The 17,381-nt window shown below is 38.1% G+C and overlaps 1 protein-coding gene across 1 annotated transcript in view; it reads left to right on the top strand.

Moving 5' to 3' along the window:
* LOC124158937 overlaps positions 1–17,381 on the top strand; it is a 346,015-nt gene that overhangs the window by 131,329 nt on the left and 197,305 nt on the right. Inside the window, exon 4 of the mRNA XM_046534369.1 lies at positions 4,933–5,116. Within this exon, the coding sequence (XP_046390325.1) occupies positions 4,933–5,116 (184 nt within the window). The remainder of the gene's footprint in view (positions 1–4,932; positions 5,117–17,381) is intronic.

Genomic DNA, 17,381 nt, shown 5'->3' with positions numbered 1-17,381 from the left:
AATATTTGAAATTGAGTTGAGTTGTTCCTAAGCCCTTTCGATACATTTTCCGGAGTTCTTATCATTATATACACGTTATTTGTCAATACCAGGTGTCTTCTACGGTTCACGATCATAAATAATAAAACAGGTTGGCAAAGCGTATTAAAATAATTTAACACGAGCCTGAGTGTTCGAGTTTTTACCCCAATTGGGTAGTTTCCTATTATTTTTTATTGCCTAAATCGAAAGATTTTACTTCTAGAGTACGTATTTCGCGCTTATAGATTTTTAAATGGCAATATCTATTTTTCGCGATTAAATGAAGAGTGAAAAATTTCAATCGTGAGAAAACGCGACGGCTAAGAATGAATGCTTAAAAAGCCCGTGTGACGTCATTCTCGTTCCCGCTGCCGCCCTGTGAGGCCATCTTGGTGCGAGGCTATGATCGCCGCTACGATGCAGGCTGCTAGCAGGTATCAGAGTACCCTGCTAGAAGTTAACGCTTGGCTTAAGTAAGGATTATTAATACCCTATCAAACGAAGGAAACTTTCCGACCTTAGGCAATTTTAATAGGTGATTATTAAGACTTGTTTCCCTGAGCTATGTGCCTCATGCATGCATTGGTAATCTCAGACGATGTAAAACTTCTATCTACTCGTATAGAAACTAGGTCCCTGGCGCCAATCTTTCCTTTTTCAATTGAGCTTAAAATTGACCGTTAACGTTCGTCTAAACTGGGATATGTAAAGCCAAATAATTTGTATATGATGATTACAATGATGGGTAATGAATCGCAATCAATACCTTTCGTTTTCTTTGATGAAGGAAACTGCCCTATCGGTTGCATTACGGTTGCAATACGCATGAAAAAATTGTATATGACCCTAGACTTCCAATTTTTACGCTAATTCACGGTTAAGAGGTAGAAATAACAAAGAACGTACTACACTTGTCTGGATTTTTCTACCGAAACATAGGTTAAAGCTATGTTAAGGCATGTAAAATATTTGCGATATATTGTTGCTCAATAGGCCTGTTTCATGTATTTCTTACCTGAAAACAATAAACCACAGCACATCACTGACTTCTATCACAAAAAACAACACTTCCTAATGCTTTTTTTTCTAAAGCTGAACACAACTATCTTTATAAATCCCATTATCGGTCCTCAACAACTTTTCAAAAATCATTTACCGTTGCCACCTCATAAACATGGGAATAACCTTCCTAAACCAATCAAAGGCACTTCATCCCTGGAAAAAAGTAAAAAGTGTATTTTCCTTTATTGTATATTTTCATTTATTAACGATATCAATTCATTATTATGCTAAGGCATTAAACTGATTATTGAGCTGTAAAAAAGTTATAGAAAATTTCAAATCGGATAAAATCTGAGAAGAATAAATAATAACAATGTTAGTATTGTTACAAACAGCTGCAGTAATTTTCCACACTTTTTACTTTGCTGTGAAAGAGGAGCAAATTAAAAAGTGGGAAAATACTACAGCTGTTTGTATCATTACTATCGATGAATTTTCATAAAAAGAACTCGTCGACATTAAATATTATATCTAAATAATTATAATTACATTAGTTATGATTATTTTCGATTTTATAAACTTTCTCATCATGTTTTAACCAGCAGAGAAAGTGTATAGTCTCGAAAATAATAATAACCAGCTGAGATTGCTAAGAAAACCACCTGGAAATATTCACCTATCCTAAGGAAAACTTATTAGGCTTCGGTTAGGATGTAAAGGAAGATAATTCTCCCTATCTTACATTGTCCGATCATACGCGGCCCGGTAATCTGTAGTAAACCAGCTTTTTGCCCAAGGTTAATCTGGTGTTTTTGAATTCCCAGGTATCATAATTTTTTATATTTTAATTTTTCAACGATTTCAATATGTTACTATACTATTACTATTATAAGAAATTATTATCATTTACGTAATTTCAAACAAGGGTCAGTTTATGTCCTTGTGTGCACTGTTGAAATACGCACCGGAGAAAATTGTATCGTGGACTATTGCGTTGAAGGAAAATTGGATGGATTCGTGGGTGAGAAGTAAATATTTGAACTTGGTAAACTAGTCTGAGAGGAAATTATGGGACTTTCCTCGCGAGGCGTTATTGGTGTGAATGCGTCTGCTCCTTCGTCGGGATTAAAGGACGGAGGTTGGAGTGTAAAGGTTGAAAGGGAGCAAGAAGTTAAGGGAAGGAGGGAATTGTGGGATGAGGGGACTCTGGAGATCAATAGAAGCCGAGGGAAAGGGGTTCCATCCCTTCCCGAGCCCTTCCAAATCCCCTTTCTCCCTCATTCGTCTTCGTTCCCACGGTCATTGTCTTGTTTATTTCATCGCCTTTTTTCCCTTAGCCGTTCCTTTTTTCCAATCACCATGATTCTCTCGTCCCCTTTCGCGATTTACCGTCTCTCCACGTATCTTTTCATCGAAGAGTCTTCCAACTATATGGGTTCATCCTCGTATCTTTGAAGATTCAAGATAAACCCGACTATTTTTCACAACAGACGATATCTCTTTGTCTCTACTTTGTCATATCTACAAAGATATCATCATATTTTACGCTTTCAGAGTATTTCTCTTTATTTATATTGGCTTCGAGCTTATTTATTTGGGTAAAAATTTATCTTCAAATTTAATTTCGTTGCTTAAAAATGTGCCTGATATTCAAGCTATTTAGGGGAAAAGCGAAGCTACTCTTGCTATATTTCAGCACTATACTGCTTTGGAATATCATACAAGTTTATTGTGCTGAGCTTATGGTTCTACTGGAGTGATTTACTGAATATTCCATTTTTACCCTTCAGTTACATGAGAATACATTGTAACGCAAATGAATAGCTTATTTCCAAAAGAACTTCAGGGAAGTAATAATGTCTTACCATTAAATTAATAAGGATAAAATAAAAAATTTTAATGCTATAAAAAAATTAAATAATTTAAAGATACCGGCAAAAAACTTTTTCAAGCCAAATATATCAATTTATCATAACGATAACGTGGTAAAGTATCACGGCACATTCTCTCAAAATGAACAGTTATTTTTAAGAGCTCATCGCACATTACTATGTAAGCTTACGTACGTTTTACGTGGCCTCGTATTCATGTTGTCTGATGACCCGTCTCTTTTACGTTTAGTTTTTGCTTTGTTTCGTCGTCTTCTCTCTAACCCTTCGATTTAAAGCTTCTCTTCATTATCTTACACGTTTAAAGTTACTACTTTGAAGCATTTCATTCCACCGTTGGGCGTCCATTTTTTTTGCAATCTATCCACATAGTTGAGTGACTTTTACATAACTAAGATTGATTTGCGACAAATTCACATCCCGTTCCCTGCTTCTCGATTGGTTGGTTCTCGCTTTAATGCTGATTCAGTTCTTTTCTCAGCTGACTTACTCTATCGCCTACTTTTTCCTTTCCCTTCGACTTAAATTTCATTTTTTTGCTCTCTGGTTTTGGGTATTTTAGTCTCCTTATCTCTTCTGAAATTCCTCTGGTCATCACTTTTCCAATGGTATGATTTAGTTAACCTTCCATTTTAATGACTGTAAAAGATAGGGAGAGCGTAAAATCCGTGAAGAATTTAATTTACAGATCAGTGAGGTTTGGGAGTCAACTCCAAGCGGGCTCCTTCGACTGGTAAAATTTAGTGTTCAATGGGCATCCGTACTTTGATTGAGGTATTTAAAAAAGTTTTTATACAATGCACTTGATAGTCGTTTCTCATGCGAAAGCAATAAAGGCTAAGAGGGCAATCTGAAAAGTAGTCTCCTCTTTAATAGTTTTTGTTTGAAAATTTTTTTTTCATTTTTTCTCGCTCTCATTAAATTATTTTTTGCTATTAACACAGTTTTCTTTACTCGACTATAGGCTCAGTTTCACAAAATGTTTTTCGTAATGACAATAAATAGGTTGGTATTAGAATCTGTTTTTCTGTAATTTGGTGAGGAAGACAGAAGTTATTCCTTTTATTGACTTAGAAGAATGCATGGTTCTATCTTTTGAATAATCTTTTGGCAAATTTTCGTTTTTATGTCGTTACTGAAATTTTTTTGCTTAAGTCTGGAAAAAACAAAGCTCGACCACAATTTTTCCTAGCAGTTAATGTGATTTATTATGGAATATTGGGTGTGAAAGTGTGAAAGGGAATAAATTTAGTTTTGTATTTTATGTCCTCGTGATTTCCTTATAATCGAGATACGAATATGTTTTTTTGGTCGGCGTATACGTTATGTAAAGATATATGTGGATAGTACTTGAGGCATTTCGAATAATTAAGATAGAAATCACTCTCATGTATGCAACATAATATGCAACTTGGCTTTACTATTTCATACTCATTAATTGTGGTGATCACACCATCGTGGTGACAGTCACTAATGTCTTCGGTATCCCTGGTTTCGGTGGCGGCGGGGAAAAGTCCTTGTTTGCTGATCCAAGGGTCGCGGATTCGAATCCAACCTGAGTGGGTTTTCTCACTTTCAGAGTATGGATGTATGTGCATGTACTTCAATTTAATTATAAAATAGCTCTTTACAGTCCCAAAGTCGGTGGGTAAATAAAGAGGAATTAATTATAAGTATTTTTAAAATTAAATTTTCTTCAACTTTCACTGAGTTGTCATGTGTAGAGTAAGGGGTTGTCAACAAGGTAACTCTTTATTGTCCGGTAGAGTTGAGAAATTTTCTCGTAATGAGACAATTTAAAATTATTATGGCCTTTTGCAGGTTTATGTATGTATGTAATTGAATTAAGATTATGTATTGTAAAGCTGTGCTGTATTTTTATTGTATTTGTTTTCTATTTTTATATTATAATAATTATTATTATCTCAAAGAAAGAACTAAGAAAGAGATCAGGAAGAAGCAACTATGCTGGTCTACACAATCACCTCGCTGACACTCTTCTTCTAATTATCTTCCGCAGGTTCCTGTGGCGTAAATTCCGGCCCCAGCCGGGCGAGGGTGCCGAGGGTGGGGAGGCGGGCGGCGGGGGAGCCTATGACGGGGTCTTGCAGCGCGGGGAGAGCGGCGAGGGCGCCAAAGCGGACGCCGTGGGCGGAGCCTCGGGCGGCAACGGCGGACAACTCCTCCTGCTCATGCCCGACGAGGTGAGTGCACGCAGTGAGAGCCATGTGCAGTGCGGACGCACCTAAGGTGTCTTGGAGAGATAACTATTACTCATACCACTTCTTTTTTAACGCCCTCAATGATGATAATATGCCTGCAAGCAATCCATTGGACAAACAATCCAATTTGCACGATCTCTATCGTAATTTTTCCCCTACTCCTAGCACCACCTGGTGAAGTCTACCATTCCTTGTTATTTATTTGTAAATACTGTTGAGTATTAGTTTGCTCGTTGTTGGTTACGTTTTGATTAATATTTTTAAATTATTTTCTTGTTATTGTGAGTCCTCTGTAATTGGCCTCGTGCTGTTTTTGGACAGCATTAAATAAATAAATAAGGTAAAATTTTTTGTGATGGTTGGAGCAATAAAGAAATGAGATCGTAAAAAAATTGCAAAAACGGTTGTTGGTAAGATCAGTAAACATTTGCTACATGGAAATTACCACTTTCCACTCTTCCTGATGACGACATATTTTGGCAGAATACTGAGGGGGAGGTTGGCCAACAAACATCTGAATACGTTGCTTTGTATTCAGGATACCAGCTTTGGATGTATTTAAAGAAAGCTAGTTAAGAATTTACGCTTAACGATGCTGATTATTCATCGGAACCCGGGTCGCTTTCTTAAAAAAAAGAAGTGGTATAAGTAATTTTTATCCATCCAAGACGCCATAAAATGGAAATTCACACAGTTGAGAATGAGTTTGCGAATTTTGCGGAAGAATCTCTCGCGGTGATGTCCCGTCTGTATCGCTTCAGTTCTTACGTTCTGACTCTGTTACGTAGTAAACTCGGTAAACGGAGAGTTGTTACATCCCATTCAGTGGCGGATCCAGGATAGGGACAAGGGAGGGCTAGACGGATGTGCTGGGGGGTAACCTCCCAGGAGTAGCGGAGTCTGGCTGGTTACGAAATTTTTTAGAATTACGAGGCTTATAACGACAATTTAAGGCTGTTTCATTACTATAATAATTTAGTTTTTAAAACCAACATTTAAACAAATTTTGAGGTATTTTACCTCATGTTAGGTTTCTACAATGCGTTACATTTAAATTCCTCATTGTAAAAGACCCAAAGCAGAAATTTTTTATCAGTTCTTGCTCCTCTACTGTAGGTATACAGGGTGTGCCATTTATCTTGACCACCCGAAATAACTTTTTGTCCAGATGCAAATTCAAAAATGTGTCAAGCAAATGTTCATTAACCGCCAGGGGGACATTAATAAGCATGATTGCCTTCCTTGTAGCTTTGTTATTTACAAAGATATGAACAGGAGGAGTTATAGGAGAGTAAATGAATTGCCGAATAAAAAATATAGGGTGCCATTTAAAAAAGACATACCACTGTTCATATCTTTGTAAATAACAAAGTTACAAGGAAGGCAATCATGCTGATTAATGCCCCCCTGACGGCTAATGAACGTTTGCTTGACACATTTTTGAATTTGCATCTGGACAAAAAGTTATTTCGGGTGGTCAAGATAAATGGGACACCCTGTATATTCGACAACCTAGCAAAATTACCATGTTATCTAGTGTGAATTGGATAACCTAGGAGGAGGGATCTAGAGCTCACCCTAGCCCCTCTATGGATCCGCCACTGATCCCATTGGCACGCACTGAGGAGGTTCAAAGGATATGAACCGTGCGATTTTATGTGCGTTCGCGAAGCAGGAGTGTATGAAGAAATTGTCCCCGCGCAGTCGGGTTCCTCAGCAAAAGCGTTGCTCACCCCATTGAGGCGACTACGTCTATGCACTCTTCTTACTCTCAATGTACACTTGCCGCTCAGCAAAACCAAGAAAACGTCCTGAATAAGATTGTGGATTTTTATTTTTTTAAATCACTGAATATGTCGGCTTTATTCACTTATAACCTCCTAGGTACGTGCTATCAGTCAGATGTTCTATCTCTTGCACAAATGTGCTGACATTTTCAACGCGGTTGTTATCAGTTATTACGTATTCACTCCCTTGGAGTGGTTAAACTGCCTCTTTTCGTCACCCTATGGAGAAGGACGTTGTAAAGCTGGTTAAACCTTGGTTCACCTAACAAACCAAATTGAGGAGAGTTGCTTCTAATACCTCTTAGCATAAGGAGTTATTATATGTATGATTTTTGAATGGGAAGATTCGTAATAGTTAAAATCCTCAATAAATACATTAACTCAATAAGAATTTAATGCCAAATAATCTCTTCAGGAAGACTTGGAATCCGCCTTTACGAAATGAATCTATTCATCAAGTATAATATGTAAATAAAAGTACAAATATCAACGAATTTTCCGCATTTGAATTTAATTGAGGGTCAGTGTTGTAATTTTAGAAATGGCGTTTTTGTAATTTTCCACAGCGAACGCAACTAAGAAAGTAGAATAATCATTAACATTGATTGATGCAACATACCGAACCACGGTCACGGAATTTACTCAAATTATATCCTCTTTCTGCTCTACACTATATATTTTCATAAAATCATTCCATCAGCTACTCTTGTGAGTTGAAAGAATGTTCTTTCCAAAATATATGTAATTTAAAAATACCCCCGGAATACTATCCATTAATTAATTTCTTTTAAAACTCTATCCATTATGATTCTATGAATATTTCCACAGAGTTCTCGACTGTTGTAATTCAAAACTTTCATTTGCTGTGTAATGGGTCATTTAGCCTTGTTTTATAAATAAATATAGCATAAATATAGATTTTATTTAAAATATATTCCTCGAATTATTCGTAATACAAAAGTTATTTCAAGAGATTCAATATAAGGTAGCGCCTGAAATAAATTTTTTGATAAATTTATCCCTAGTAGCCCGGGTTTCTTTATTGCTAATTTTCCCCATTAAAGCAAAGAAGGGTCATGGCTTGCACTTCATCAATTTATTTCCATCCGTTCATCCCAAAACTTCTGAATTCCGTCATTACTCCCTCCAAATGATTTCCAAGTCAAAGTTCTGCCCAGCAACGGTGTAGTTGAGCGGTTCAGGATTGGAGTATTTTAATGCCCCGCCAAGGTTGGGTAAACATATCGGCCCTTCCCTCGGCTTTCTTCCGGCGCTCTACTTCAGTGCCCTCATCCCTGGCCTAAGGGTATGAAGAGTCCTGCCCCGTTCTTGCTGTCAGTAACTTCCTACCCCTTGTCTTCAGAATCCTGTGGAATTATTTTTTTTCGAGCGGCCTCTCACCTAAAGGGCTTATCGAGACGCCCACGTTATTCTGTTGTTTGCTTTTAATATGAAGCGTTGAGAGACATCCTCAAAAATTTTAAGCTTCTTATTTGGGTGCAAAATAAAGCTCTCTTGGGTAAATTTTGGTAGGATTAAGAGCGAATGAAAATACGCTTAGGTAACCAGGTACTTGGAAATTTGAATGGACATATATACATTTTTTATCGTCTTGCTGGAAGGTGAATAAACATGAGGGAATGAAAATATTTAGCTCTATGGGACATGAATATGGAATCCACGCTATATAAAAACCATATTTTGGAAGGTATATGTTTCCAAATATTCAGTATCTTAGTTTTAGTGAAATAGGTTATTGCAGAAGGCGTCTTAAATCCGTAAAGTATTTGAAATTCTTCCTTTCTCCACTGATACCATCTTTCGAGTTTTTTCCATCTGTAAGCACTAATGAAATGGGCATCAATCAAGAAATCAATCATAGCATAACATATGGAAAATTAACGATACAATTAATGCTTCACTTTCCTATTTATGTTTGATTTTCTCATTAAATATTACACTACTGCGTTTATTCATGAATTATAATTATTACTACGATTGAGAGTTGTAAATGGTATTATTTAGTGGGCTTGAATTGAAACTTGTATGAGAAAAGATTCAGGACCTCTATCTGTTCCATCCAACTCTTGTTGAAGTTTTCAGTTTGATTCATACTTTACTTTCCTCAGCTAACAAATAGAATTCCAATACCCCGTCCCTCGTCATCTATCAGTCTCTACTCACCCTTTTCAGACGAAGACAGCGCATTCCCTGAGGAATCAGCCGTCAAGCTGAATTTAGTTCCACCTATTATCTGCGGTTGATATCTCTGTCAGGATCACGAGGCAGCAGAATGATTTTGATCTATCATATGCTAAGACCTGCGTTCTTATGTTTGCTGCGCAAATAGCCAGCGTGTTTATTTTTCCTTTTTAAGTCAGGTTCTAATAAAAATGCTTTATTAGAAAGCTCCTTAAGTCACATATTGTCAGGCTTTCACTATTTTCTTAGTATTCTTCCGACATTTTGTTTTCGGGATTAAACAAACAGTTGCGTGTTCACGATGAATTCATTCAGGTTAGAGAGAATAAAAAAAAATTGCCCTGAAAGTGATGTTGTTCTCGAGTAAAAACTTAAGTTATGCTGCCACCTAAATTTGTCTACGCTACGTCCCTAACCAAGGCCCTGAGACGAAGTAAATATCGGAAGCCCATTAAAACGTGTAATTCGCCCACTAATATCAGTTTTCTGGTTAAAGGGATTTGAAAGTTGCTTTTCTTATTCTAAAGGATTATTTTTTGTCCAGATATTTTGGAACTCAGTATTTGATCTTGTGTTTCGTTCATGAAGTCTTGAAAGAAGAGTAGGTGTGGAGGGAATTTTTCCTCTTCATTGTACGCTAATTTCTGTTGCGCCGCATTCGAAATCAGTGTACTTCTTGAAACAGCATTTTTATTAAAATCCACGGTCTTTGTTAATACTAACAGTGTATTTTGCTTCTATTCACCATTATAAGTCAACAATTCAAAGATTGGTTTGACGCAGCTTTCCATTCTGCTCTCTTGTCCACTAGCCTTTTCATAGCGACGTATTTCTTCTCTTTTACATCCTTTATAACCTGACCTTTGCAACTCATTCGAGGCCGTCCCTTGCCCTTCTTCCCTTCCACCTGTTCTTCAACAATTGTTTTCATCAGGCCATCATGCCTCATAATGTGTTGAACTAAATTGTCACTTATTTTCCTTAAGGTTTTTAGAAGGCGTCTCTTTATTCCCACTCTTCGTAGCATTTCTTTATTACTTACTAGGTCGATCAATTTTATCTTCATCATTTTTTCGGTACCTCGAGCTTTCGAAAGGTTCCACTCTTGACTTCTCTGCAACTGACTATGGAAACGAAACCCTTGGGTCGGGTTCGCAGGATACACTCCTGGGGCGAGGACTATAAGCGATTAGCTTTTCTCCTCTGCCCCCAGAAGGGGAAGGACGGGAAGGAACAAGGAAAGGAGGCGCCGCCGCGATAGGAGCCCGACGACGCCTCCAAGGAAAGGACGGGGAAGGAAGGAAGGGACGAGGAATCCTGCACCGTCACAAGGCGGGCAGGTCCTACCATCAGCGAAACCATGCATACGCAATTGATATTCTAACGACCTTGGAGGATTATTCTATGAGGAAGAATAATCCAACGATCAAATCGTTAGATTCTCTGCAACTGACTGTATCCAAGCCTTGCTTCCATAGAGAAACATGCTCCGTATGTAGCATTTGATGAATCGTTTCGTTAATTCAAGGCTTATACCATCGCGAATGGAAATGTGGGACAAATTGGTCACCCTCCCAGTATACAATTAGATCCAGGAAATGAGAGATTGTTCATTTTATAGTTGTAGACATGGCGGGTTTTCTGTGGGATAGAAATTCTGGGGTTAATCCAAGATCCTGGTGAAATGCATGAAAGTCATAGTCGAGAACTCATCGCATCCCTCCTTCCTCCACGTTCCTTCTTCCGTCCCAACTTTCCTCCGGAAACCTCCGTCAACCTTCACGTCCGTAGCAGGGCCATTGCTGCGGCCAGGAGAGAGCTCGTTGTGGGTGGGCCGGAGACAAAAGGATCGAGGGTATGGCTAACATTTAGAACCTTAGTTCTGGAAGACCAGGAGGACCCGCGAAAGAGATTTTATTTTATGTCTTAGGAATGTGTTCTCACTTGAGATCTTCCCGACGTTTAATTAACTTATTAACAAGGTAAAGTCTTGAAATACGAAACCTTGAGGCTTTGGTTAAAGTTAGTTTAACTAAACTTCTGCATAAAAGCCTTGGGAATGGAACATTTTTAAAACGTCGGAAAATATTTTTTATAAAGACCTTAACCTCAAGACTCAATCTTTATATAAAAACTAGAAGTAAAGAATTACAAAAATAGGATATGATATCGCATCTAACATTCTTGTCTTAACCTTGCTCCCATGACCTCCTTGAGTTATGACCTTTCTCATCAAGGACCTGCATTCATATTCCGAGCAAGAATCTATACTCCCTGTGGGATTCTCACAGCTTTTCATTGTAGTGTGACGAACTCATGTTAGACAGCTGTTTCATTTCATGTGGAAGATAGGATGCAAAAAGCCGTATATCGCTCAATATTTACATTTACTCTGTGCGATGAACGCAATTTTTGGGCAGTTCACCTGAGTTTGGAAATGTTTTTGTTTACCTGAGCACGAATTTTCATGAAATGAAAAATTGAAAATGATTTGGTTTTAAGAGGACTCATTATTCTCGCTCTGGAGGACTCTTTTCGTGGAATTTTACTTTTTAAAACTAAAAGAATTACTTTCCAATTTATAGAGTCCTCAGAGTTCACCTTCGTCGACTTTTGTTGTTAAATTTGAAAACTTTTCCTCAGTATTTTCCTGCGGATAAAATTTTTGTATATTTGAGACGTATTTTAATTTTTAGATGGGTTCCATCTTTGTATGCCGAGAACTTCAAGATGAAAGCGTAAGCTTTGAAGAGGCGATTCGTCTCGAAATAAGAATAAAACCGGAGTGTCGTAAGTGATTGATCTCTTATGTTCCGATTATAATCACTTGGAGTTCTCATACTGGCTATGGAGGCTAGCCTGTGAGCCGCTTCCTTTGGGCCTCAGGTTTAAATTTCCATATACCAATTTAGAATGACCAGAGTCTTTATGAGTTATTAATTGAGCCTTTGGTAATGAGTGTTAATAAGGAATGACTAATACATTTCTTGTTTATTTGAAAATTTAATCTCTCCTCCTCTTTCAAATTTAATCACGGTCTAAATAGGCTAGATTCATCGATAACGATTATGTGAACGAAAGAAGTTTTCGTATGGGAAAAGAGATCATAATTTAAAAAAAAACCTGAATACATTGTCGCTGTTTAGGTAACCACATGAATACCGCCTATATTTGGTGTTTAACTATTCTAGAGTTCATGTTTGTTTGAAGTAGTGAAGTGGCTTTCATTTGGTCGGCATTGCTGGGGAAGCGTTGGTATCCTTTTCCCAGTGTGGAATTGTTTGCACTAACTTTGAGCCAATTGATGCACTTCACCTTCTCTGACGGAAAACTCACTGGGTTAATGATACATACGTTGTTTTCCCGCTGGATTCCTTCATTGGGCTCTTATTTTACCGTAAATTAACCAGTTATCCGTTAATTACCCCTTAATTTATTTCTTCGCTCGCTTTGTGTGCTTCGGCCTTCATATTCTGTCCCCTAACCGAGGTCGAAACGTTTTTGTTCACCCATGGGTGTATTTCATCGGCTCGGATCATTTGCCTGAATCGCTTAGCTGCAACACGCTTAGCTTATTTGAATCAATCACCGCGGCAATTGGCGAAAGGAGAGGGCGTAATAATCTCCACTTGGCCCGAAATAGAGGCGAATCCATCTCTCCCTCATCCTTGCCCCTGCTCCCCTCCCTCTGCTCCTATGCCCCCCCTCCCCTTACTCCTCACCTCGTCCCCCCTTGCGACCAACCCTGATACTATATCGATTTCTCGAGACCAGAGAGTCCTGGCTGCTGGCACAGTGATACTCGCATACGCACATTCCGTCTTCCATGGAGGCACTCCCATGCCCTCACCATGCCAACCGTCTCCACTGGCACCACCACCACCCTACCCTCCTGTCAAGTGATATCAGGACGCCTGCAGATACATTTTTTTGAGCTGGCTAACATCTTCGAGTCCATTTAGTCATAAGTATAATTTTTTACCTAGTCTTCCAAATATCCTTTTGAAAATACGAGTTACCTACGTCCAGAAAGTAAGTTCCGTTTTGAAATAAATAAAGAACATTACAGGTGCTTCAAAGAAATTTACCTATTGCATAAAACTCTACCAATCTTACACTATTTTTCGATGTAGATCCCGTGATTCTCCAGGTATTTGTCATAGCGTGGCACAAGTTTTTGTACACCCCCTCCGTAGACTGTTTGCCACCAGTGTAGTCTTCCATGAGATAACATGTTCTCTCGGCTCTTGCTGTAACGCTGACCGCCGAGAAAAGATTTCAGATGCAGAAACAAGTGAACATCGCTCGAAGCAAGGTTGGGGCTGTATGGAGGATGGTCAAAAACATTCCAGTCAAAGGCCCTGTTGGAGTTTTTTTTGTCACATTCGCAGTGAGCGGTCAGGCATTGTCGTGAATTAAAACGACACCTTTCGTGATCATTTCTCGTCGCAGTTTCTAAGTATAAATTGGAGTGTGGGATCAGTTTGCAATATTTTTGACTTACCATTGCATTACTAATAGCCAATTTCATTGTATACTAGGGGAAATTCATTACGTTATTTAGTGATTCTACATTCATTTTCGTTCTTTATTTTAAATAATTATTAAATTGAAATGAAGATTCCGTTTTTTCATTACTTTTCGCTCAATACTACATTTTTCTAGTGTATGTAGCTCTTTCATACAACTCTAACATCACGGGGTCAAGTACACCCTCACTCTCCTATTGCCAGGCTCGAAGGATAAGAGCTTCTAAACTGTATTGTGATTGTATAACGTCCAGAGATATTTCATTCAATTTTTTCCTAATAATTTTTATTTAATTGAAGATAAAGACAATATCATCACGGGTCAACAATGCTAAGATTAGTTTTTACGTAGATCTCGATTCAATTATCCCAATAGCTAATCTTTTAACACCCAGGTACGTATTTCCTCAGTTTCATATCATTCTCTACCTGCTCCTTTTATTTCATTCGAGGTCTTCCTTTTCCGTTCCGCCATCCACTTGTCCCTCGAAGGTTGTCTTCATCATACCATCATGTCTCAAGATGTTGCCTATGGGGTTGTTCCGTCTTGTTATTAGGGTTTACATATGGCTTCTCCTCTCTCATATTCTTCTCGGAACTTCCTCACTACTTACTCGGTCGATCCATTTAATCATATTTACTCTGATAGAAACATATGCATGTTTAATTTCAAATGTACTATCCAATTTTTTTGAGGTGACCACCATTACCAGTCTCTCCTTTCTCCGTCACGATTTTCTTAATGGTACATTGTTCTTAATTGCGACAATTATTTGCATCCAACGTCCTGACAATCCAGCGAAGTTGCTTTTATGAAAACCACTGCCATGAAAACCACCGTCCTGCTCTAATATCACAGCGTAAAATCATATCAAACCTTTTCTCTCGCATTGCCTGGTTCAAAGGGGATGAGTTTCTAAATTGTATACTTACTGACTGTGTCAAGTCTTTAGAGATTGCTCTGGCTTTGTTCCTATTCATTTTAACGTAAGTGAGGATAGAAACATATGGATAGTTAGCATAAAACAAATGTCCAAATTGTTTTGAAGGCAACCGCCACCACCAGTCTCTCCTTTCTCCGTCACGATTACTTTTAATGGTTTATAGTTATTAATTGCTACTGACTTTCGCATCCAATCGCCTGAAAATCCTACCAGGTCGCGTTTATAAAAAACACTGAAATGGAGCCCTGTCATTTTTATTAAGCCTCCCTCCCCCTATCTAGCCCCATTCCACTCTGATTCCAGTGCGTTTCCAATCTCCCACCCTCATCCCCTCTGTCTCTTGTCCAAACCGCCTCAATTTCGTCCTGTCGTTATAAATTTGGGCGTCCAAACACCTTTATTGAGGCATCATCTTTTTTTCCCGCATCAGACAGCATTTGTGTGATGGGAGGGTAGGTGGTAAAGGAACCTCTTGTTCATCCTGTTAGAGATGATGAAAAACGTCAAAATTTCCATCGCAGAGCTGGAAATTCTTGCGATCCGTTCTAAGGATTGACATGAAACCAATCGTCTATATTTCTTATTAGGGGCGACTTCAACCGGTAACGAGTAATATTTGGTTGAGCAGAATATTGATTAGTGCTGACCACGTTAATTGCTACGCGGCATACAAAGTGATGTCGCACTTGGAGCTTGTACATTATCAAAGATAAAAAAAAAACATTTCTATAATAACAAGGGAAGCGAAGGAAGCTGAATTTTCAGTGGTATAAGATTGGGAATCACAGTAAAATTAGTGTACTTTTGAACGAATTTACTCGAACTTATATTGAAATGATTAAAAAATATTTTGAGAAAGTTTTTTGAAACTGAGAATAAACAATATTTTCAAAGAGATTGTTGGAAAAATTGGTATAACTTTATTTTTATGCCCGCGGGGATTCGGAAATATTAGCCGGCTGAAGGTGATTGTAATTCGCGTTGAAATGGAAAATATGGACTTAACCGGCAGGTAACACGAGAACTCACGATCTTCAAACATAATTTTTTATTTGCTTACTTAGAAAGGAGAACTTGAGCCGTGAATTGATGTATCAGACTAAATGAAGACTGAATGTGCCGGTAGAATTGGAATAACCATAAAGGGATATTGCGATGTACGAATATATAATCTTTATAGCTGGTGGTAGGAACCGTGAAAACCGCTTTTAATGACAGGTTATATTTAATTTTACTCTGTGCCATTCATTTGCGCACAACCTTGATGGGAAGGATCAATTTATTGAAATAAGTTTGCTAACTTGAGGTACTTTATCGCACTGTGTCAACTCCTCCATTTGAGTCGACAATTTGTATTATAAGTCATAACTCTCTGCTTCTTTTGAATGGCTCCTTTTAATCTGTCTCGGTTCCGGGTAGACTCGTCTTCCATTAACACTTCCAAGTCCTCTTCCTCCCGTTACCTCCCTTTTTGACTCAGCGTATCCGTCTCTTGTGATGTCGCCGCCACGTTTCCCTGTGAATTTATTCCGGAGACATTTCTCCGGGACGCGCGCGAAGGATGACGGAGCTTTGTTTTTCCTTGTATCATCACTTACAGAAGGTGACTCGGGAGAGAGGAGATTGTTTCCCGCGATTGTTTCGCGTCGTCTGGATGTGGGGTGCTTCTTTCACACCGGCCAAAACAAATGCAGGTCGGCGCCGCGACGTCTCGACGGCGTCGGCTGGCGTCTCGGGCGTCGGAGCGGGTGTTCAGGCGAAGAGAATGCGCCGTCCGAGCCTCCCCCACCCACTTCATTGCTCCATTCTCAGCTTCCGGAGGAACCAAAGATCTTTTTCTTCTCTTGCCACTTTCAGTTGGAACTCTCTGCATTTGATCGGAACTAAATTCCAATCTGAAAAAAATCTCTCCATTTGTAATTGCATAAAAGGATATTGAAATAAACAACTGGCAATTTGCCACGATTATATAGTCTGAGGTTTCAGGCGAGATGGAGTGGAAACGTGGCATAATGAAATGAAAAAGCAGGAGCAATTTCCACAATTTTACATTTATTAATACTACTAATTTAATATAATATTAATAATAATAAATAATAATAAAATTAATTTAATATTTAAATAATAAAATTAATTTAATTTAATAAAAAAAATTAATAAAATATTAATAATAATAAATGTAAAATTGTGGAAATTGCTCCTGCTTTTTCATTTCATTATGTCACGTTTCCACTCCATCTCGCCTGAAACCTCAGACTATATAATCGTGGCAAATTGCCAGTTGTTTATTTCAATATGGAATAATGCCCGTCTATCACGCTTACTTTCTGAATTGATTCGTAAAATAAAATATTTACTCGAGTGCCCAAATTGGAGTAATTTTCTATTCAGATGCGGTATTTGCATGTTAATTCCACCGTATTGAGCAAACTTCTATAAAATTTAACATATTCCTTTCTCTATTTATTAATCCATTGGCCAAAATAAAAGCCATAAACCCTCGGAAACTTCTTAAAAAATTTCCGTCTCTTGTCTCTCACCGAGTCATGCCTCCACTGTGACCGCATTTACTTCATAGGAAAATTATTTGCGTATATTTTGGATGTATTGCACCACGTGATAGTTCCTGAAATTTGTTAAATCCGTTGGAAACCAGTTTTGAAAACATTTATTCAAGAGAAATTGTAGCCAAGGTGATTGAATTTATCTGTATTTAAGCCATTTCATTTTTTATATTCGCGCTGCAAAATTAGATTCCCGTCAGACTACCTTGGTTGCAAAATTG

Source organism: Ischnura elegans, chromosome 5 (genome assembly GCF_921293095.1).
Source record: "Ischnura elegans chromosome 5, ioIscEleg1.1, whole genome shotgun sequence".
Lineage (NCBI taxonomy): Eukaryota > Metazoa > Arthropoda > Insecta > Odonata > Coenagrionidae > Ischnura > Ischnura elegans.
The sequence above is the reverse complement of the archived record's forward strand: the minus strand, read 5'-3'. Positions and strand labels throughout refer to the sequence as shown.